We start from the raw sequence: 24208 nt of genomic DNA, 5'->3' as shown, positions 1-24208 counted from the left end.
TATACACATTTATGGGTATAATTTGATGTTTCCATACACAGATACATTGTATAACAATCAAATCGGAGTATATAGCATATCCATCACCTCATGCATCTATCACTTTTTTGTAGTGACTACACTCAAAACCCTCTCTTCTAGCTACTTTGTAATGTATAATCACTTACTGTTAACCATAGTCACCCTACTGTGCAATAGAACACCAGAATTTACTCCTCCTAATTGTAACTTTGTACCCCTTGATTAATCTCTCCCTGTCCTCCTCTCTCCTATTCTCTTTTGAATAACATAATATTTTTTATATATATATTAATTCCACATATGAATAGTATTTGTCTTTCTGTGTTTTATTTCTTATAATTCCTTGATCCATACAGCCTGGTAAAAAGAAGGCAGTGGAGTGGTAATCCTAAACAGGCAAGCATATTTAAAGATTCTTTCAAACTCTTCCTCTCAAATCCTTTGCCTTACTTAAAACCTTGTTTTTACTCTTAAATGTTTCTTAGTATTCCATCTAATTTCCTCCACAATGGGGAATTTTAGAGTAAGACATTTAGAGCCAGAAAAGACCTGTGCCATCATCAAGTCAAATCCTCTTATTTAAAACTGGGGAAATTGAATCCAAGAGAGCTTATGTTCCATGTCCAAGGTGATTCAGCTCGTTAGAGCTCATGTCTACTGACGCTGATTTCAGCGAATTTTCAACCAGGCTGTAGTAGGGCAGCCAATTAAAGATTCATTTATTTTATTAAGCTTCTTTTGGAAATTCTTCCTGAGAAGTGTATCGTTATTCACTCTTTATCGTGATTTTCTATAGTGATGTGAGATCGGTATTAGAGAGAAATGCTGATCTCACAGGAAAGAGCTTGAGAGTACTGCGCTTTGGGAGGATGGGGCACTTGGGCTGCCAGAGGGCAGGAGCGAAGGCCGTGGACTCTGGGAAAACATCGGAAGGAAGAGAGAGTTAAAGAGCCTAGCTTGGCTTCATCATTTTTTCCCTGGTGTCCATTGACAATTGGTGCTTAGACTGAATGAAGAAATGAGGACTAATTCAGTAGCTGCTCATCAGTTTTCTTCAGTCTGTATTCTGCATTACAGGACTAGACTAGTTTTTTCTAGTCTTTTCCTTCTTATCTTTAACTTTGTACTGTGAAATAATGCAGTAAACGCTACTACTGTTTGCTGAGTATTTAAATGTATTCTTCCTCTTTTGTCCTGATTTAGTAATTGCGGATTTTTCTCATGTCTTTATGTGACATCCCTTTCAGTTGCTGTTTTCTGCTATTTATGTAACATACTTCTCTTTAGGAATCTTCTGTTTAGTTTGCTTTTCAAAGTCTGTTTTTCTTTTTTTCTTTTCTTTTTAATTTAGGGGGTATAACATGTATTCTTTCACTAATCTGTGCCTTGGCTCTTGCCTACTTGGATCAGAGAGCAGAGAGAATCCTTCACAAAGAACAAGGAAAAACAGGTAAGTCTAAATGAAAGAATGGGACTTCGGGGAATTATGGCCTTTGTGAGATTTTGCAATGAGATAAGTTCCTATTGAAGTGTTGTAAAACCAGGTGGAGTTTAAGACATAATTTTTATTTTTTATTTCCAAATTGATTTCCACTTTTCTAAATTTTTAGATATATTTTGTTTTCCCCTTAAATCTTTTGGCAGAATTTATGTTCTCGATTGTACTTCGTGTGTTTGCAAAATGGTTATTGTTCTTGGAAGGGAGCAGGGAAGGTAGATGCCAGTCTTAGGTTTTGCTTTTTCTTATGTCTTTGTAAGTTTTCCCAGAAATGAAAAGTGTGTGTGTGTGTGTGTGTGTGTGTGTGTTTTTTAACTGAATTGCAAAGATTAACCACAGGATTTTAAAAAATAATCTTGACTATAGATGAAAGCTCCTTAGGTATGCAAAATTATGCTGATAGTGTCTTTTCTTCTCTAAGGTGAAGTTATTAAATTAACTGATGTAAAGGACTTCTCCTTACCCCTGTGGCTCATATTTATCATCTGTGTCTGCTATTATGTTGCTGTGTTCCCTTTTATTGGACTTGGGAAGTGAGTATTCTCTATGTTTCCATTATTTCTTGTCTAAATTATCATGAGAGTTCAATCACATAAATGTAGTTGTTAAAGCAGTAAATCTTGCTTCTCTGGTTATAGTTTATATTTTCACAGGAATTACTTTAGATCCTGGGATATACATACGTTTTCTTTTAGCTTAAGGTTTAGTATTGGTTTTATACTTTTATTATTCTTTTGAAGAAATACCTGTATTACTTCACTGTTCTACTGCTAATAAAAAACTGCCTGAGATTGGGTAATTTATAAAGGAAAGAGGTTTAATTGACTCACAGTTCCATAGAGCTGGGAAGGCCTCAGGAAACTTATAACCATGGCGGAAAAGGGAAGCAAACACGTCCTTTTTCACGTGGTGGCAGGAGAGAGAAATGAGTGCCAGCAGGAGAAATGCCAGATGCTTATAAATTCATGAAGTCTCGTGAGAACTCACTATCACGAGAACAGCTTGGGGGAACCACCACCATGATTCAGTTACCTCCCACAGGATCCCTTCCATGACACCTGGGGATTATGGGGATTACAATTCAAGATGAGCTTTGGATGGGGACACAGCCAAACCATTTCAATACCTAATAATTTTTGATTCATAATATTGATTTGTTTTAATAGTTGATTTTAGACTAGTATTCTTTTTTATTCCCTGTTTATTCCTTGGTTAAAAGGCTCTTACTGAGAATGGAGACTGTTTATTGGTGCACTGTGACTGGGAACATCTCCATTTATTAGGACTGTAATTCTGCCAGACTTAAATTCTGGGTCCAAAGCAAATTCTTCTTTGCTTTATCTTCTACTGTCTCCTTTTGCATTGGCATCTGCTTAAGCAGAGCAATGTGAGTGTGTTTGTGCAGGTGTATGGTTTGTACCCTTTAAGGTCAGGCTGTCCTTTTAAATAATTTGAGACAAGAACCCTATTTATTATTTAGCAAAGAATCCATTCAGTACTGCTTTTAAGCAGTAGTATATTTGATTTTCTGAAAATGTGTGTGTATTGCTTGCTGCATACCAGAGAAGGAAAAAAACAAGCATCATATTTTATTTAGTCAGTAAACATTAATGTAAATACTGAAGTTTAGCAGATTGCCTGAAGGTGAATATAAATAAGGTGGGAAAATAATATCAAGAAAAAAGCTAATTAAAATTGAGTTACTTTTATTCAACTCTTTATTTTTTGAAAACAGTATTTCTCTCTAATGTGCTAATTTCTCTGTCTTTTTAATTTTAGAGTTTTCTTTACAGAGAAATTTGGATTTTCTTCCCAGGCAGCAAGTGCAATTAACAGGTATTTTAAAATTAATTTTTAAAGTGCCTATTGCATGTGAAGTGTGGGTCTTTATAACCAAATGTTATAAGAAGCAAAAAAGATGTATGTGACCTAACATTGTTTAAGTGTGAAACTAGGACTACATTGGGACTTGAATCCTGAGTGGCCATGTTTAAATTAGTGGAAAACCAAAGAAGTCTTGGACTGCTTTTTATAATTTTTGATGAGCATTTTATAAGAATGTTAAATAAGTTAGGATTTGCTTTGCCTGTTATTTTCAGGACTTTCTTGAAACTGATGTTTGGCTGTGTTGCATTTCATGAAATGTCTTATGTGTTCTCTGGGCAGTGTTGTATATGTCATATCAGCTCCCATGTCCCCAGTATTTGGGCTCCTGGTGGATAAAACAGGGAAGAACATCATCTGGGTTCTTTGCGCAGTAGCAGCCACTCTTGTGTCCCACATGATGCTGGCCTTTACGATGTGGAATCCTTGGATTGCTATGGTAACGTCTGTGTTAGCACGTGGTGGGGTCAGGGCTTCAGCAAGGAGTCTGTCACGTTCATCTAAGTAGGCATGCTCAGCAAATTCAGATGACAAGGCCTATAATAGTGGGGAAATGACGACTTGATGCCAATTCCTACAAAATAATTATTTTTAAAGATATAATTATGAATTATTAACATATAAAAGTCTTTTAATTTCATTTAGTTTATTTAACCAGTTAACTTCAGTGCTGAAAGAGAATTTGAAATAAAGTAGCCTTATAAAAGCCAGAATGCTTATTAGTCCCATTTGTTTTTCTAAAATAAGTGACTTAAAAGAAAGCATTCCATCATAGATGGCAAAAAACCAAAAATCTGTTGGACCAGTAACTCTTCTTTTTCTTTGACTTGCTTGGTAGGTTAAAAATGATAATGAATTCAAGTTTTTGTTATTGTTCCTCAAAACGTCATTTTTAACACTCGAGGCTCTAGTGCTGTGTTTCCTACCTGTTAATAAAGGAACATCTGGAACATAAATATTTGTGCAGTGGGTGGGAATTCTGTAGAAGTGTTCAACAGATACAGTACAGACTCCTAGAAGTAGAGATGCTACAGCAGGGGGTTTGCATATTTAACATCTTGGTAGAGATTGTGAAACTTTCTCCAATAACTTTCTACCCATTTATAACTTTAGTAATACACAAATGTGACATTTTTTAGTACTCTTTCTAGTATTGGGCATTGTCATTGTTTTAATCTTTGCCAATCTGATAGGTGTAAGTGATACTTATTTAAGTTTAAATCACAATATTTCTTTTTTAATGGAAGGAACAATCAGCATAAGGTGAGGTTTACCAAGTATTGTTGGTGATTACTGGGTATTGGTGACTCAGAGGCAGGATGATGGACTGTTAGCATAATATTGCCTTGATTGCTTAATCTGTAACTCCTAATAAATGCTGGAAAATTAGCTTGCCTGAAACATTGGTAAAAACTTTTTAAAAATTACCTTTATTTTCTTACTTGGTCCTTGACTACATCTTGGGCCCCAGCCAGTTATATATGCATATAATATGATGACAGAGTGGTTAAGACAGCGTGTATCTTGTCACTAGAGGGATACTCTTAGGGCAGAGACTTTTTTGTATATTTTGAATATGAATTTTAGCCTAATTACAACAAAATTTGCTTGAGTATTTATATGTTAACTACTCTGTCACTTTTGCTAATCTGCATTAAAAGAAAATCACCTTTTGGTTAATGTAAGACCGTGACCTTTTTCTGCATTGCTTTCTATAGTGTCTTCTGGGACTCTCCTATTCATTGCTTGCCTGTGCATTGTGGCCAATGGTGGCATTTGTAGTTCCTGAACATCAGCTGGGAACTGCATATGGCTTGTAAGTATTTACACTGTGGATCGTGTATGTCTGTCTCTGCTGTGTCAATTTAATTATCATATAAAACTCTAGATCTGAATCTAGTCATCATCCAGCTTCTGGGATAGCTCTGAACCTGGAGATAACTGGAAAAGTCAGTAAATCTATTTAAGATACTGTTGTGGCCACAAAAGAGCCTCCAGCAAGATTACTGGAGTAAGCTAACCCAGAAGAGGTCCTTGCTGACGTTACGATCTCCCTGCCTGTTTATGTGAGGCTTCTCATTGAGAAGCTGAGTCCAGTCCCTGGCACAGAAAGGCAAAAGGGGGAAACCGAACCTGTGGTTGGTATTCACATGGCCCTTCTTTCATTCAGTATTGAATCCACATTGCACTTAATGAGGCAAGCTCCCTTACCTTTGAGCAGTCTAGTAGTGGAAAAAAACCAATCCAAAATCTAATCAAGTCATCCCTGGTGGAAAACATCTCTGAACACAAATAGTATATGGTTCACAGATACTAATATTTATAGTGAAGTGTTAGCCTATGTGTGAAGCCTTTTGAAAATGCAATGTGTCTTTATATTTCTTCCATTGTAGCATGCAGTCCATTCAGAATCTTGGGTTGGCCATCATTTCCATCATTGCTGGTATGATACTGGATTCTCGGGGGTATTTGTTTTTAGAAGTATTCTTCATTGCCTGTGTTTCTTGTGAGTATTCCATGTGACAACATTTTGTTTCTTTTACTACATAACAGAATGTTCTTATTTTTACTTAGGCATATCTTCCAGATTTGCCTAATTCTCGCCTGTGTATTAGAATTTCATAGCTGGTGACTTTCTAGCCCTCTGAAGATTCACAGGCATTTTTCAGGAGATTCCTATCCTGAAAGGCAGTGATGGAGTTGGTTTCATATTCTCTTTTAACTATTTACAGTTTTACTGGGTATATACCCAAAGGATTATAAATCATGCTGCTATAAAGACACATGCACATGTATGTTTATTGCGGCACTATTCACAATAGCAAAGACTTGGAACCAACCCATATGTCCATCAGTGACAGATTGGATTAAGAAAATGTGGCACATATACACCATGGAATACTATGCAGCCATAAAAAAGGATGAGTTTGTGTCCTTTGTAGGGACATGGATGCAGCTGGAAACCATCATTCTTAGCAAACTATCACAAGAACAGAAAACCAAACACCGCATGTTCTCACTCATAGGTGGGAACTGAACAATGAGATCACTTGGACTCGGGAAGGGGAACATCACACACTGGGGCCTATCATGGGGAGGGGGGAAGGAGGGAGGGATTGCATTGGGAGTTATACCTGATGTAAATGACGAATTGATGGGTGCTGACGAGTTGATGGGTGCAGCACAGCAACATGGCACAAGTATACATATGTAACAAACCTGCACGTTATGCACATGTACCCTAGAACTTAAAGTATAATAATAAAAAACAACAACAACAACAACAAAAAATTTTCCCACTTAAAGTGGAACAATTTGAAGAGTACTGAGTATATCCCTAGTGTAACTATGTGGAAACATTGGTGTGATTTAGGTGTGAGTGCTCATGGTTATTCATTAGGCAGTTTTAAGTGACTTTTATTTTTACTCCGTAATTTAGTTTTCACCTGTAATTTCATTGGTTTGAAATATGAAGCATTAGGAAACTTGAAAGAAATATAAAAATAAATTAGCGTTTGTCCATAATCTTTAGAATACATATTAATTGTGTTTATCTGAAAATTCTCCTTAACACATCAAGATGTCTTTTATACTTCAATATTGTGCTTAAAATGACAAACCACAGTGATGATTTTATCCAGCTTTGTTTTTATTTACAGGGAGTAAAGACTATCCATACCTGAAGTGTGGTATTTGCAGATAATTGCTTATGAGTTGCCTTGAGTGCATTTTGTTATCTCATAAATCAATGTGCTTGTTTTAGAAACAAGGACATCAAGTTTTAAAAATAAATGTTTAAAAAAGTGTCATATAAGAATTTCAAACATTAGGTCATAAAATGTTTTTTGTCTATTTTTGATGCTGCAGCATGTGGTTAAATGTCAGTCCACAGTTCAACATGTATTCGGGTCTCAAAGCAAGCACTGTACCATTTGATTATGTTTTTCTGTTATTTTATTTTATTATCATTACTTTTTTAGAGACAGGATTTGTCTCTGTGGTCCAGGCTGGAATGCAGTAGAGCAATCACAGCTCACTGTAACTTTGAACTGTGGGGTTCAAGTGATCCTCCCACCTCAGCCTCCATACTAGCTAAGACTACAGGTGTGCACCACCATGCTTGGCTTATTTTTAAATTTTCTGTGAAGATACTGTCTCACTGTGTTGCCCAGACTGGACTTGAACTCCTGGCCTCAAATGCTCCTCCTGCCTTTGGGATTACAGGCAAGAGCCAAAATAATAAAACAATAGGCCTGCCCTATTATTGTAAAGTAAATTAAACAGTGTTCCTCACTTATTAAGGGAAAAAGCCAAGGGAAAACTTGAATTTTCAGGTCTTGATTGGCTATGGGCTTCTAGGAGTCTAATGATCACATTTTAATGTTTGGTTACTTAAAATTTGTAAAATGGACCTGGCATTTTTGGACCGAAAGCCCCCAGAAGACTACTGTTTGGCTTCCTCTAAAATGATAAACAATCAGGGGCTGGCAGGAGTTTTTGGTAAGTCCATGAAAGAACCAGCACTGAGAAAGGGAGAGGAAGGAGGGGCAGGGCTGGGCTGTGGCTGGATTGGCTCCCTTTTTTGTAGGGGCCTCCACTTCCTTGTTTCTGGCCCTGCCACTCCTGGGCTGAGTAGCCCTTGGAGAAAATGGTGTGTAACTTATTTTTTGTGTTTTTGGAAAATAAAATAATGGGAATAATATTTTTATTTTAAATACCAATTGATAAAGGTTTGGCTGTGTCTAAGCTTTACTTTGTGATTATGATTACATAGGAATCATTGAGAAGAAATACTTATTTTAAGGGCCCTATGTTTTTTCACTCCTAGTGTCACTTTTATCTGTGGTCTTACTCTATTTGGTGAATCGTGCCCAAGGTAAGTAGAAGATCTGATATTTGCTTCTTAAACTGCAGTGGGTCATCTTGTGGGGTCTCTGGGTTGTCTGCCTCTTTGGGGGCCAGTGCTTTAGTTCATGCAGTAGTGACTTTCTGTTTATAATGATGGAAACACATTTGATTATTTAATATATAATTATGTTTTCTGGGCCTTCATATTTATTAAAATTGCTGTCATTTTGTTAATCTTCTAGCCAGATCAGTTTCTTATAATATAAAATCTTAGATGTTATTTTTATATTAATGTAAAGAAATATAGCATTTAAAAAGTAACCTAAAGCCCCTCTGTGTTATTGTGTTACATTAAAAAAAAATCAGAATAAGCACATTTATAGCTATAATTTACATTTTAAGGTTCAAGATGTTTGGTTTAGAATTAGAAATTGCAGATTTTTTTTCTTTTGCTAATTCATACTGTATGTATTAGTGCATTTTGTTGTTGTTGTTCTTTATAAGATTTTGATGCTGTCCTTAGTAATTTTTCTAACTGCTTGCTCCTAAAGAGTGTTATGTGTTTAGTAGAATATAATATACATTCTGTGTAAATAATTTTAGGTTATTTCCTTTTTTTAAAAAAATAGTTTTTTTTTCCGTTTCTTTCTTTTTTTTTGACCAGAGCCTCACTCTGTCACCCAGGCTGGAGTGCAGTGGTACGATCACAGCTCACTGCAGCCTCAACCTCCCAGGCTCAAGTGATCCTCCCACTTTTGCCTCCCAAATAGCTGGGACTGTAGGTGTGTGCCACCACACTCAGTTACTTTAAAAATTTTTTGTAGATATGGGGTCCCTCTATGTTCCCCAGGCTGGTTTCAAACTCCTGAGCCCAAGCAGTCCTCCTGCCTCAGCGTGGGATTTACAGGTGTGAGCCACCACACCTGTTCATTTCCTTTAATTTCTCTTAATTTTCAGTATTATTGAATATTAATACAGTGTCCTTATTAACAACACCTGGAGCAATAAATAAGTCCAAACTCAAAAAAAATGCTTAAATTAAGGGGTGATTATTTATATCACACAAGAATTTCATTTTTTCCCTTTGGGAAAGTTCTAGTAGATAAACCATTTCTTTTTCATTGTTGATAACTTTTTCTGTTACTTAAAATACAGTGTATCTATGCAAATGGTTGCATGTATGTGTGTATGGTTGAAATTTACTTACAATACGTACATGGAAAAGATTGTGTTTATTTGTATTTTAGGTGGGAACCTCAATTATTCTGCAAGACAAAGGGAAGAAATAAAATTTTCCCATACTGAGTAAGTATTAAAAGGGTGAAAAGTTATCTTTATTTTTGAAATCTTAAATATGAGCATTTCATTTCAAGGTTTGGGTTTTGAAGTTTTTTTTGATTCTCACGCCTGTTGTCCAGGCTGGAGTGTAGTGGCATTATCACAGTTCACTGAAGCCTCAACTTCCTAGGCTCAGGCAATCCTCCCATCTCAGCCTCCCAAGTAGCTGGGACTGCAGGTATGTGCCACCATGTCTGGCTAATTTTTTGTATTTTTAGTAGAGATGGGGTTTTGCCATGTTGCCCAGGCTGGTCTAGAACTCCTGGGCTCAAGCGATCTGCCTACATCGGCCTCCCAAAGTGCTGGGATTACAGATGTGAGCCACCGCGCCTGGCCTGGGGTTTGCACTTCTAAGAGATTAGTCTTTCTTGAGTTTTGAGAGCTAACTATTATGTGTGGAACTATTATAACAACATTCTTGTTTTCTTCAGAAAGTTTAAAAATGGATATTAAGGCATAAAATGAAGGAAAAAAATAAGTGGGTTTAAGTTGCTCTCTGTGAGACAGAGAGAGAGAGATTGATCGATTGATCGATCGATCTATAGTACTTGTAATTTATTGGAGGAAAGTCCATCATCCTAAGGTCCTGGACTGGGCTTATCCTTCCATTCTCTCAGATATTTTCTTTTTCTTAACTAGTTGATAATTTTTCATCTTCTTCTGGTACCAATATGTGGTTCTGTGTTCTCTGACTCATTTGGAAGAGATTTAAGTATATAGTGTGGTGTTTAAGTTAACTTATTTCTTTTTCTAAAAGTGTATACTGAAACATAATAGTGATTCTGTTTCCTGTTATTTCTAATATTTTTAGACATTGAAGTTTTTATGATTTTAAATATTTGTGAATATGTATACCATGTGATTGTAAGTTTTGTGACTTTTGACTAGGTTAAAATCTGGTAGAATAGTCTGTTTTTTTGAGATGGGGTGGTTTTGGCCATATTAAATTCACTGTTAACAAATACATCTTAAAATAATCAGAAGTATGAGTTTTGAATATCTTCATGCTAGTCATATTATGTTAAAAGTTTGGAAACAACATAAATGTCTTAGAGTAGGGAAAATGGTTAAATATATCATGACACATCCATGTAATATGTTGTTAAAATCATGTTTTAGAAGGATTTTTAATGTCATAGATGCTTAACATGCTGTATGTTAAGTAAACAAAAGATAAAAAGGCAAATATAATATCCTAATTTTATTCAAGAAAAAGTATGCTGTCACATGCTTGTTTTAAACCCAAATACTTATGTATAACAGAGACAATACCGCTAGAAATAACCTTATATTAATTGAAACCTCAATATTAAATAAAAGCAGAATATTTTTCAGATTTTCTACATTGATCTTTTGTGACTTTTAGAATCAAGAAGAGTTAAAAAATTATTCAGAAAAAAGTGTGTAGCTTAGTATATGCTATTACGTGTCTTGTAATGCTTGGTTTTCATTTTATAAGGCAGATGAGTTTCATGTTTTTTTCTTCTTTTTATAATTTATTGCATTATGTTTTGCAGATAAGAAGTTTAAATGAATGTGTCATGAGAATGGGCTTAACACGTCGTTGGTTTGAAAACCTCCATTTTAAAAAATTTACGGTTTAGTTACTAGAAAAAATAGTGGACTAGAAAGTTATATTTATATCCAAATATACCTATTTCAAAGTGTATTCATGAGGCCTGTTTTAGCCTGTGTCTTTTGTATTGTGTGTTGCTGAAGAATTCTACTTTTAGTAGGCTAATCAACAATGAAAGGGTTAGAAAATTGCTGTGGAACATCCAGGTGAACTTCAGGAAGGACAGTGAAAAATGGAAAACATTGGAGCTTCTGTTGAGATAATCTTCATTAGGTATATATCTTAGGGATACAGCCTTGTTTTTATCTTATAGCAGGAAAAAAACTTTTGAGGGGAATAGAAGGACTGTGTTACACAAAATAAACAATGGCATTGTCATAGGCCTTCCTTTTAGTGGTAGGGCATAATGCTAGAGAATATGTGAAGATGTTTGTATGAAGTCTGTTTCCGATCATGACCAGTAGCTTGTGCTGTACTCTGTAGTTACGTGGATTGCTGAGCAATGACCCTTTTCAATTTCTTATTTCTGTGTTACTGAGCACAACGTAATTAGGGACGTAATTTTATAGCATAAACTTTCTGTACAGTTTTTCTTATAGTCTAATAACTAAAAAGTGACCTTCAAATTACGATAATTGCCTATGTACATGGATAAATTAAAACACTGCACACGGAGTACTTGATGTCTTCTTTTGATTTTAAAAAATACAAAAACACTGATTTTAACTTTTATTCATGCAGAAGATTGCCTAGAAGAAAACTCAAGTTAGAATAAAGAGAACTTGCCCAATTACAGTCATTGAAAGATTATGGGGGTAGCTTTTTCTCCAGAGTAGAACTTTAAGTAACATTTGTGGTTTTTCTATATTAAATAAAATATGAGTATGAAGCTTCTCTGACAAACTTTAAATACTTTTTAATGTTTTTCAGCCTTAACATATTGTTTGTTAAAGTCAAGGAATGCAGATATTTTAGACAAAATATTAAACCAATGTATTTAGCTGATTATATTGTTTAAAGTACATGGCATGACATTGTAAGTGTAAATGTTTGGGAACAGATTGAAAGTACGTTCCTTATGCAAGGTAGCTTGGCAGCTTTATTTACATCTGTTTACATCTGTTTTTCTGATTTACAGTTTATTGTGTTGATATGGCTTGTCTCTGTGTCCACACCCAAATCCTCATCTCGAATTGTAATCCCTGTGTGTTCGAGGGAGGGACCTGGTGGGAGGTGATTGGATCATGGGGGCAGTTTCTCTCATGCTGTTCTCATGATAGTGAGAGAATTCTCATGAAAGTTGATGGTTTAAAAGTGTGGCACTTCCCCTTCACGTTCTCTGTCTCTCCTACCACCATGTAAGATGTGCCTTGCTTCCCCTTTGCCGCCTTCTATGATTTTAAGTTTCCTGAGGCCTCCCAGCCATGTGGAAGTGTGAGTCAATCGAACCACTTTAATTTACAAATTACAGTATCTTTATGGCAGTGAGAAGTGACTAATACATGTGTCATTATTGAGTTGTTAGTTCTTTAGGCTCTGACTGCCATATGACTGTTTTAGCACATGGGTGTTGAATATTGACCTCACAAGTGCAGGAGAGTGCAGGAAGTCCACACTACTTCTGCTGGAAGGCCCATGTGGCCTGGCCTCTTGCCTTGTCTCTCCACTGCCTCTGTGCCCCAGCCACAGTGAGCTGCTTACATGTTTTCAAATGGGTTGTGTTCCTTTCCCTCCCAGCGGGTTTGTCCACACTGCTCCCTTTGCTTAGAATGTTTTCTCCAAGGCTCTCTAGAACCTGTTTTTGCCTGATTTACATCAGAAAACCTTAGCCCCCAGCCCAGAACCATTCTTTCTCATGGAAGCTCTTCCAGATCCTTCAAGCTGTACTGGGTTCTTCTAAATTGCTGTGATCTTGCAGTTTTCCTTTTTAGCTTATTATCTGTGATAATGTGGATGTGGGTGTCTCTGTCTTCCTTAGATTGTAAGCTCTTTGAGGGCAGGGACTGCATCTGTTTTGTTATCGATGATTGTATCGATAGTGCCTAGCAAATGTAGGCACAAAATAAATATTTTTTTGAATGATAATAAAAAGAGTAAATTAGAATAACTCTTTTGGAGGATGAATTGGCAATATGAATAAAAAGTCATAAAAGGGGGATGGTGGTGGACTGCCTGCATTTTGGCTTAGCAATTCCATTGCTGATAACTTGTCCTAAAGAAACCATCAGATGAATATACATGTAAATATATTTTAAGAAAGTGTCTTCACTGCCGGATTTTATAACAGCCTAAAGTATAATAGAAAGCCACTCTAATTTACAATAATAGGGGATTTGTTAAGTACATCATATTACATACCTAAAGTGAAATATTAAGTAGTCATTAAATGGTTTTGTTAGAGAACATATTAACATGGAATAATGTTGATGGCATTTTTACACGGAAGATTCATAGTGGTGCCATTTTTATGAAAACAAATGTATCTGCACGATATGTACACCAGTGTCTCTGAATGATGAGTTTCTATGGGCTTATTTATATTTTCTGATTTTTTCACAATAACTCTTTATTGTGTAATGAAGGTTTTAAAAACCCCATCAAGAATATAATTCAATGCAAGTTTGAGTTCTGCTCTTTTAAAAAAGTGATAATGTTCAGAAGGGAGGAAAGTAACAGGTAGTGTTTTTCAAAGAACTCTGGGGGTGAAGATGTGGGAGTTCAACAGTGCCATGAGTTAGAAATCAAATTTGCATTGCCAGGAATAAAATTGCATGTAAAGGGAATTTTCAGAGACAAAACGGAAGATAATGGCATTGAAGATAAATAAAACAATGCCTTTATTTTTTAGTCCTGGTATTCACTGATAGCAAACAACAGCCCCAACTTGTGTGCATGCTGCTTATGATATCTGGAAGGCCTCAACTCCAGCCTCATATCCTTTGCCCTCTTCCATTTGAGTGTTCTGAGTGCCCCAGTGGGGATTTGGTTGTAGGCCTTCAGTGGTGATTTGCTGCCAAAAGGTTCATGGAAGAAAGCTTTGAGTTTTGGTAAGAAATACTAAAAAGTCCTGACATCATGTAGGCCAGACAGCCAAACTTACCATAACTTATTAGCATTCATTTCTTTCAAGTATATTAGTGTACATGATCATGTACTCCTGTGCACATGTCTTGTCTTCAGTGGATCTGTATCAGTTCCAGGTTTTGGCAGCTGCCTGCTGCAGTAATCTACTGTGTTCCCTAAAGTAGAACATAGAAAGTTCTAGTTTATTTTTCAGCACTTAGATTTTTAAAATGCCCTCGTAGATTTGGCAGATTTATTGTGTGATGAAAATTAGTGGACCTACAGGGCATTTCATTTCAGATTATCATGTACTTATAGGCATTTGTCATTTTGTCTTTTTGAAGGGGATCACCCTTGGTGATCCTGGGGCACTCAGGAACACTCAAATGGAAGAGGGCAAAGGATATGAGGCTGGAGTTGAGGCCTTCCAGATATCATGAGCAGCAAGCACACAAGTTGGAGCTGTTGTTTGCTACCAGTGAATACTAGGACTAAAAAATAAAGGCATTGTTTCATTTATCCTTGATGCCATTATCTTCCGTTTTGTCTCTGAAAATCACCCTTGGAGACTTGGTGCATGTTTCCCAAGTTTTACCACGTAGTAGCTTTTGTGTTTCCATTTTCTTATTAGTGAAATAGAAGATCACTAGAGTTCCTTCTGTAGTACTCTCATTCTTAATTTATGAAACACAAGGGTATGGCTAATATATGTTAGATGTGTATTGGTGGATGACCTAAAATGTCTACAGATGTATCTCTCCATACCTTGTGTAGTTGATGGGTTGGGCAAGCTGGACCCTCCAGGATTGCATTCACATTACTGTGGTAAGTAAATGAAGCACCCTGGAGGGGCAACAGAATGCCCTCTGGAATTTCTAAGAGTCAATGACTTATCCCAAACAGCTGAATGTATGGGCTAAGTTCTTGCAGGTCTTGCTCCCTTCCCCCAATATTGAGGCTTGTTTAGTTTTCCAAGAAAAATCTGATTATTGTAGGGGTTCTATGTCTTACCATGTTTAGATTTTTTTTTTTTTTTTGGAGACGGAGTCTCGCTCTGTCGCCCAGGCTGGGGTGCAGTGGCCAGATCTTAGCTCACTGCAAGCTCCGCCTCCTGGGTTTACGCCATTCTCCTGCCTCAGCCTCCCAAGTAGCTGGGACTACAGGCCCCCGCCACCTCGCCTGGCTAGTTTTTTGTATTTTTTAGTAGAGACGGGGTTTCACCGTGTTAACCAGGATGGTCTCGATTTCCTGACCTCGTGATGCACCCGTCTCGGCCTCCCAAAGTGTTGGGATTACAGGCTTGAGCCACCGCGCCCAGCTGTTTAGATAGTTTTTAACCTTTGGAAGCCAACCCTGTCTGCCCTGGGGAAGAGGTAAAAAGTTTCAGGACAAAAGGGAACCCCCCTACCTCCAGCCCAGTAGAGCCCAGATTTCATAGGGTAAAGTGAACAAGAGATGGACAGTGGGTAGAGTGGTTGGGAGGAGGATGAGAGAGAGGTTGTGCTGGAGGTGGAAACAACAGGGCTCAAGAACTGGGAAGAGAAAAGTGGCTGGAGGTAGTAGGAAAGTGGGCCTGGCAGCAGGTCATCCCAGGATTTTAGAGTCATGCCCATGATGTGGAGTGAGTGTTAGAGGGAAGGTAAGAGTCCTCTTCTGGCTCTGGCAGGGTCCATGGAGGTAGAGACCAGGCTTAGTGGACGGGAGGGTGCAGGGAATGGGCCTGAAGGCAGTCATATTATCTCTTAAAATGTTTTCCATGACTTCCATTTTTTTTTAGAATTCTGTGAATTTTAATAGAGATTTGTGCTATGACACCACAATTAGGATGCAGAACAAATAGTTCCTTAATGTTTCAAAGGAAAAACATTAAAATTGCCTTTTAAGATAACATGTATGTGTTCTCTTCATGTGGAAATATTTGAGTTACCTTAGGAAGTTCTAGTTTATCTTTCAGCACTTAGATTTTTAAAATGCTTTTCGAGTCTAATGGCTAAGTACATACATTTTTATGATCATGCTACTTAATGTTTCGTAGACAATTTTTCACCTTTTGACATTTCTGAAATTGGGATGTGTCTTATCTTTGTTAGCATCTCATGATTCAAAGGAGTACAGTAGTGGGGAAGACCAAGCATGATGCTTGTGGCGATGTCATGTTGCTTGCTAAGTAAGACATGCATGGGCTTCTGGGTCTTCGTTTCTGGCATCATTGACTCCAAGGCTCTTTGCTAGACCTGGCAACTCAGAGATGTGGAAGGCATGGACCACCTTGCTCAAGGGTCTTATGAATGAGTGAGGAAATGGACAGAGGATCAGTGATTCAGTGACTCTCATACAGCGTGATGAGGGCTGTCAGAGCAATGACAAGACTTAATAAGGTTCAGAGAACCTAGGACACCTGCATGATTTGAAGAGGAAGTGGTCTTTGAGCTGTATTGTAAAGGGTGAGTAGGATAGTTCATCTAAAGGACAGAAGGAGCAGGAGGGGAGGGAGGAGGAGAAGATGTCCCAGAGCTAATCCTGAGAGAGGCTGCTGGTTCGTGGAAATGAAGTGAAAGTGGCATGTGGGGAGTTCAGCTGTGCAAGGCAGATCACTGAAGTCTGTCTTCATGTTCAGGATTGTGATCGTAATCTTTTGAGCTTCTGGAAGATATTTATGCTGGTGATTCTCAAGATAGGATTTGAATTTTAGAAAGATGACCCTTTAAGCAGTAGGAAGGGAATGGATTGGGGGTTGAGGGGAACAAGTTTGGAGGCAGGAAAATGGTTAATAGGTTGGAGCATTGAAGCTGGAGACATGATGGGCCTTGAAGTAAGGCAGTGGCAGTGAAGATGGAAAGGAGGGACCAGTGCTCATAATGCTTGGGAGGCTGAACTGACAGGTGGTCATTTGCTGGATGTGAGGTCGGGGAGAGGCCAGAGTTAAGGACAACACCCAGATTCCTGCCTAGGGTGGACAGTGGTGCCATTCGGCCATCAAGACCACAGGCGAGAAGGTGCAGGGTTGGGAGGAAAATGAGTTTAGTTTTGGCATTGCGGAGCTTGTGGTGCCCGAGATTTGTATGAACAGGAACATGGGTTCAAAATGTGAGAGAGGATTGCTCTGAGGAGTGATTTGGGAGCCATCGGGGAGTCAATGAGATTGCCCAGAAAGAATGTGGGATGAGGTGATAAGAGGGCCAAGGACAGTCCTGGGTCACATCCACTCACTGGGTGGGAGCAGGGAGAGATGCAGTCTATGGAAGCTAAAGAGGGTTTAAGAGGGAGTGAGTGGGCTGGGCACGGTGGCTCATGCCTGTAATCCCAGCACTTTGGGAGGCCGAGGTGAGTGGATCACCTGAGGTCAGGAGTTCAGGACCAGCCTGGCCAATATAGTGAAACCCCGTCTCTACTAGAAATACAAAAATTAGCTGGGCGTGGTGGTGAGTGCCTGTCATCCCAGCTACTTGGGAGGCTGAGGCAGGAGAATCACTTGAACCCAGGAGGCAGAGGTCGCAGTGAGCCAAGATGTCAAGATTGTGCCATTGCACTCCACGCTGGGTGACAATAGTGAAACTCCGTCTCAAAAAAAAAAAAAAAAAAAAAAAAAAGGGAGTGAGTGACAGTGTCAAATGCCAAGAAAAGTAGAGAGGATAGGGGCTGACAGTGTTCTTTTAACTTGTAACGGGCAAGTCATTGGTTTGTTTTTGAGAGGAATTTCAGTGGACTGGGGTGGTGGGGCAGGCAGCAGCCAGGACATAATGATTTGGAGTGTGAATTCAAGGTAGAAATTACAGTAAAAATTGTAGCCTGCCCTTGCAAGAAACTAGACTATAAAAGAAGAGAGTGTAAGATCTTCAGAGGCAGCTTCTTTGATTGTCGGGTTAATGCTTTATAAAGGCCTCTTTATTAATGTGTTTTTCTACTTGCAGAGTGGAACATTCTCAGACTCTGTGATTCTTTAATTTTCTTGACGTGGCACTCTTTGCTTTTTGTTCATGATTTAACCACTATAAAAATGCCCAGCTACAGCTTGCTGCAAGAACATACGTTTGGCTTCTTATCATGGAATTCTTTTTGAGGCCATTACCTTTGAAGTTGTTTGATACATTAAAAAAAGTCCTCAACAAAACAAAACGTTGGGAAGTACAAATACTAAAGAGATTTTACTTGTTTATAGGAAAGTAAAATAATGAGAATACATAACTTTATCAGCTCAGGTTATGCTTAATTGCAAGCAATTAAAAACTATCCGCTCTTTATTGCCTTTGAAATATGGGATAAAAAGAAAAAGTGAGAATGCTTGCAGGTTGTGTGTCCTGGAACTGCTTTAAATTGAAGTTGGTGGGTGTTGGAACAAATAAATCCCAAACAACTTGTGATTTAGTTTTATAGGCACACATTCATAAATTGGATTTTTCAGTAATTCCAGAAAAGCACACACAGGAGAAGCATTTGCTATGTATTCATTTATTCCACGATGATTTAGTGAGCACCCATATGCTCAAGCCTCTGCTAGATCTGGGGGTGAGGGAGATAAGAGGATTTAAATAATGCTTCTCATACTTTGCAGAAAGGGAGATGTGCTAAGAGGGGTGTGGAGGATGGTCAGAGAAGGGAAGGCCTTCTGTTGGGTGATCACAGGAGGCTTCTTGGAAGAGGTGGCATTTGAGCTGTTTGCTGAGAGACAGACAACTGTTACAACTGTTCATTCTCTTTGACTAGTTTGTTTCATGTTAACACCCTTGACTTCTCTGTGTCTTGACACTGTTTACTTATGTGATTTTCTGATGCTCTGTTATCTGAGAGCAACTCCTATCCTCTGCTCTGTCAGCACTTTCTGTGATTCCTGTATATCCTAGGTCTTCTGTTCTTTTTCTTCACTTCTCTCTCAGAGATACCCTTTTCTGATTCAGCTCTGAATATTTGCCTACCCAGTTGGCCCCAAACCCAGAGCTTGAGATTCAGTTGTCTCTCAACCTCCACCCTGCATTTCCAACTTGAGGTCTCACTAGCAGCTCACAGTAGCTTGTCTGAATCTGAGCTCTCCCTAACAGCACACAGTTCCCTCCCTCCCTTCCTCCCTTGTCCACCCACTGAGTACTAGGTGCTAGTTGATCATTCTTCTGATTCCTGTGGCTCAGAGTCTCAGAGTAGTTTTTGTTATGTCTCCCTACCAGTCGTGTTTAAATAATCATTTTATTTCTGTTTTTTCCAATATGTTTAAAAATTTTAATTCTTCTTATGCCACCTTAGTCCTGTCTGTTATCTGCATTCTTGGATCCCTGCAGTGGTCTTCTAAATATCAATCATCTTTGCTTTCATGATTGACATCACCAGTGCTCACTGCCTGCCACACTTGCAATGTTGCTGGGATACCATGTTCTATGGGTTGACAAATGGAGTTGTGAGGGAGATAAAACAGACCTGAAATGATAAAGGAGTCCATGTCAACTTCAAGGGAATAAGCCCCGTGGGAGAGTCAGCAGTGCAGAGATCTGAGGCAACTGGAGGATGCTGAGTCCATGGCCTGTGGAAGTTGGGAACGTAGGCATTTGGAGAAGGCTTTGTCAGGGATTGTAGAGATGTAGACGGCAGGCTCGTGGCAAAATGTGGGAGAGGATGGAAGCCACAGGGTGTGGTGGGAAAACCGTGAATTGAAGAGTTCAGCTGGGACTCACTCAAAACCCATAAAACTAACCCTACCTCTATTATTAAACCCACTAAAAGACCCCCTAAAACCTCAAACCCAGAACCTCATGTTTCAGGATACTCCTCAATAGCCATCGCTGTAGTATAACCAAAAACAATTATCATACCCCCCAAATAAATTAAAAACAGTATTAAACCCATATAAGCCCCCCCATAACTTAAAATAATCATATAACCAATCACACCACTAACAACCAACGCTAAACCCCCATAAATAGGAGAAGGCTTAGAAGAAAACCCCACAAACCCCACAACCAACAATACACTTAATGTAAATAAAATATATGTCATTGCTTCTGCATGGACTTTCACTATAATCAATGATACGAAAAACCACCATTGTACTTCAACTACAAAAACACTAATGATTCCAATACGTAAATCCAACCCAATCATAAAAATCGTCAACCACTCCCTCATTGACCTACCCACCCCATCCAATATTTCTATATGATGAAACTTCGGCTCACTCCTTGCATTCTGCCTAATCCTACAAATCATTACAGGGTTATTTTTGGCAATACACTACTCACCAGACACCTCTTCTGCCTTCTCCTCAATCGCACACATCACTCGAGATGTAAACTACGGCTGAATCATCCGCTATCTCCACGCTAACGGTGCCTCTATGTTCTTTATCTGTCTCTTCCTACACATAGGCCGAGGCCTCTACTACGACTCATTCCTTCTCCTAAAAACTTGAAATACTGGCATTATACTCCTACTCATAACCATGACAACAGCTTTCATAGGCTACATACTTCCATGAGGCCAAATATCATTCTGAGGGGCAATGGTAATTACAAATCTACTATCAGCAATCCCATACATTAGAACCAGCCTTGTTCAATGAGTCTGAGGCGGATACTCCATCGATAGTCCTACTCTTACACGATTCTTCACCCTTCATTTTATTCTACCTTTCATTATAACCTCCCTCACAACTGTCCACCTACTATTCCTACACGAAACAGGATCGAATAATCCCTGCGGAATCTCCTCCGACTCAGACAAAATCACCTTTCACCCTTACTACACAATCAAAGATATCCTAGGCCTAGCATGTCAGTGTGAGGGAGCTGGGCTTTATTCTGTAGAAGTGAAGATATGGGGGAGAGTGGACAGTTGGGGAAGGTGGGATGTATGGAACTGAAAGAAAATCTGGAGATGCCGTGAAGGGAAAGGAGATGCTATGAAGGGAAGGGAGGCCAGTGTGGAGACTTTGCAGGAGTCTAAGCTGTGATGTTTTCTTTAATTCGTTCAAAACATGGGGACTGCCAGATTAAGTTTCTAAATCATGACTTTGATCCTACTACACTTCTGCTGAAATGCCGTTGGTGATTCCTCCTGGTGTGAGAAGTGGTTCTTTCACTGGCATGAGGGGGCTTCATCATCACATGTCAGCCTGCTCTTCCAGCATTGTCTCCAACTCCTTGCCTTCAGGAACCAACCAGTGACTTTCACACAATTAAATTTGCTCACAGTGATCTCTCTTTCCATTTTTTCCACTGCTTGGGACATTCTCCTGCTTGAAATTTCTCCCAGCCTTCAGGTACTCTTAGGCTCTTCATGGCCCTCTCAGCCTGAGTGTTCACAGTCCCCTTTTAAACTCCTCTAATGCTTACTGCCTGTATTATTCATTTTGATAATCAACAACTGACATAATTTCTTCTGTAGCTGCTCAGGCTGTTAGTTAGTAGCCATATTGTTGTTTGTATGTTTTTATATTTTGCTTCTCCTACAGTCTGTACCTTCCTTAAGGGTTGGGATTGTGTTTGGCACTTTTGTCCCTTGCTATAGCCATCATATTTTCATCCAATATGAAAATAGCCCCAGTCACTGTAGTTTGAACATCACAGTATTTGCTGACCTTTGGTTTTGTTTTAACCTGTCCAAACAATCAGGAAGATTATAGAAGATTCTAAGGGCCCAGGGGGATAACAGATTTGAGGATCTCAGCTTTCCCCAGGATGGAGGGCATTGAATGGGTAAATTCAGAAAGGACTTTTGTTTTGTTTTGGTTTTCTGGTTTTCTTATCCGCTTCTATAGGTGAGTTTTCTGTTATCACAAAGGAAGTGACGAATTTCGTCTTGCCTCAGGTTTGACAGTGAATTCCTGGTTCTACTTACAATGGGGTCCTTTTCCCGAAGGGAATAGCCTAGTTTGATCCTAGTCTCTTGAGATAATTGTCCCTGAAAACTCAGGATATGATGTCAACTAAGTTAAACTTTTTTGATCCTAACTGTCCAGAAATAAGTTAAAAATGGATGTTTATACTTTGCTGTTAAGTAGGTCAAAAAACTGCAGAAGCAATTTAGCCTTATATGGATTGGAGAAATAATTGCAAGCACATAGGTTAACAAGAACTTAAAGATAGGAAATCTTTGGCTAGGAGTGTAATGTATTTGCCTTTTAGACAAAGACAGTGCATCCTGAGGAGTCTACATTAGTTTTCTTTCCACCTCCAGGGTTGAAAGGCTGGTGGGCATAGAGAGAGTGGCTTTATGGCATGTGGGCTGGCTCCAAACCTTTCTTGGGGGAGCCTGGTGTACCAGTTCTCCAGTAATGTGAAACCTTATTAATTTGTAAGGGTGATAATTGGGACTGTAACTCAGCTGAAACTTACCTATGTGTTATGCAAAGAAAGGACCAGAAATTAATGATATAAGCGAGAGAGCTGAGAGAATGTTCAAAAGAGCAAACATTTTAAGCTCTCTCAGCTCCTATAGAAACATTTGTTTATGTGGAAACAGCTGACCTGCTAATTAGAAAACATCCTTGCCTATTCATTAAACCAATTATCCTGAGGAATTCTGCTAAGCAACACTTAGTCCAGTTCTAATTATTGTGTGTCCTTGAAGGGAAAAAACTGTACTTTTAGAATAAAATGTTATAATGTAGGCATACGCATGGTTTACTCAGACATTTCCCATAATTAGAGTGAGATAGTAATGAGGGGTTATGCTCGTTTCTTTTAAAAAGAATTTAACCACCTTCTCTTCATAGGGAGATTAGTGAATTATTAGATAATATATTTTTAAGTGTTTTGCTCTTGTCGCCCAGGCTGGAGTGCAGTGGCGTAGTTTGGGCCCACTGCAACCTGCACCTCCTGGGTTCGAGCGATTCTCCTGCCTCAGCCTCCCAAGTAGCTGGGATTATAGGCACCCACCACCGTGCCCAGCTAATTTTTGTATTTTTAGTAAAGATGGGATTTCCCCATGTTGGCCAGGCTGGTCTTGAACTCCTGACCTCAGGTGATCTGCCCGCCTTGGCCTCCCAAAGCGCTGGGATTACGGACATGAGCCACTCTTCTTGGCCTAGATAATGTTATGTGTAGACCTGAGAAATCCTTGGAAATCATTATTGTTAAAAATAAGAAGTTTTTTTTAAGGTTATCTTTTTGGATTACCTTGAGTCTTAACTAAAAAAAGTCTTTTTAGGGAATAAACATCATTATGACTTAAGACATTGATGAAGTTTTTTTTTTTTCCGTAAACTCCGACATCATGTTTAAATTTAAATAAAAATGAAGTGAATCAGTTTTCTTGCAGCCGCTTTACTCTGTATCTCCCATTTTATCCCGCAGAGATTTTCCCAACAAGAACACTGGTTAAGCAATGTAGTGAAAGAACACACAAGTTCTCCTCAGTGTTCTGCAGATAACAGCAATTGTGTGAACAAGCGAGCTGGCCTAAAATGAGGAGTCGGTGCTGTCAAGGAGAACTTGGGCCGGCTCTAGGCTGGTGTTTGGATGGGGGCATACCTTTCAGTTTTAGGAGCGTGTGCCTCGGAGGCCACTGCCTGACTTTGAAAGCTCCATTCAACCCTGTCATCTGGGCATTCTCCCACTGGGTAAGCTTGGAAAGTTACTTCACACTGTGTGTGTCAATTTCCTTCTCTGTAAATGGAGGAAACAATGGCCTCCACCGCAAGGGGCTACTGTGAGGATTAAATGAGTTCCGCCATGCAAAGGTGCTCTTTCATAGTAAGGTTTCATTTGCAGGTCCATTTGCTCACTCATTCATTCAGCCCCTATCTATTGTGCCCTTACTATGTGCCAGGCCCTGCTATGGAGGCTGGGGGATCAGCCATCAGAGGAGATCTCTGTCCTATTGGAGCCTATACTTCAGTGGAAAGGGATCATAAATAAGTAAATGAATCAATAAGTCCAGGTAGTAATAAATGTTGCAAAGACAATATGTAAGGAAATAGAGTGATTGGGTTATGAGGAGAGAGGTCAACATTAGCTATGGTGGGCAGGAGTGGCCTCTGAGAAGGTGACATTTGA

General features: G+C 38.8%; 1 protein-coding gene across 4 annotated transcripts in view; it reads left to right on the top strand.

Moving 5' to 3' along the window:
• MFSD1 (major facilitator superfamily domain containing 1) overlaps window positions 1-13269 on the top strand; it is a 130682-nt gene extending 117413 nt beyond the window's left edge. For all 4 annotated transcript variants that reach the window (XM_073023490.1, XM_073023489.1, XM_008008559.3 and 1 more), the window contains exons 8-16: window positions 1373-1471; window positions 1941-2052; window positions 3299-3355; window positions 3686-3842; window positions 5122-5219; window positions 5797-5909; window positions 8232-8279; window positions 9499-9556; window positions 11107-13269. In XM_073023490.1, coding sequence (XP_072879591.1) covers window positions 1373-1471; window positions 1941-2052; window positions 3299-3355; window positions 3686-3842; window positions 5122-5219; window positions 5797-5909; window positions 8232-8279; window positions 9499-9556; window positions 11107-11110 — 746 coding nt within the window. In that variant the 3' untranslated portion in view covers window positions 11111-13269. The remainder of the gene's footprint in view (window positions 1-1372; window positions 1472-1940; window positions 2053-3298; window positions 3356-3685; window positions 3843-5121; window positions 5220-5796; window positions 5910-8231; window positions 8280-9498; window positions 9557-11106) is intronic.
• The last annotated feature ends 10939 nt before the right edge of the window (window positions 13270-24208 follow it).

Source organism: Chlorocebus sabaeus, chromosome 15 (assembly GCF_047675955.1).
Source record: "Chlorocebus sabaeus isolate Y175 chromosome 15, mChlSab1.0.hap1, whole genome shotgun sequence".
Taxonomy (NCBI): Eukaryota; Metazoa; Chordata; class Mammalia; order Primates; family Cercopithecidae; genus Chlorocebus; species Chlorocebus sabaeus.
The sequence above is the reverse complement of the archived record's forward strand: the minus strand, read 5'-3'. Positions and strand labels throughout refer to the sequence as shown.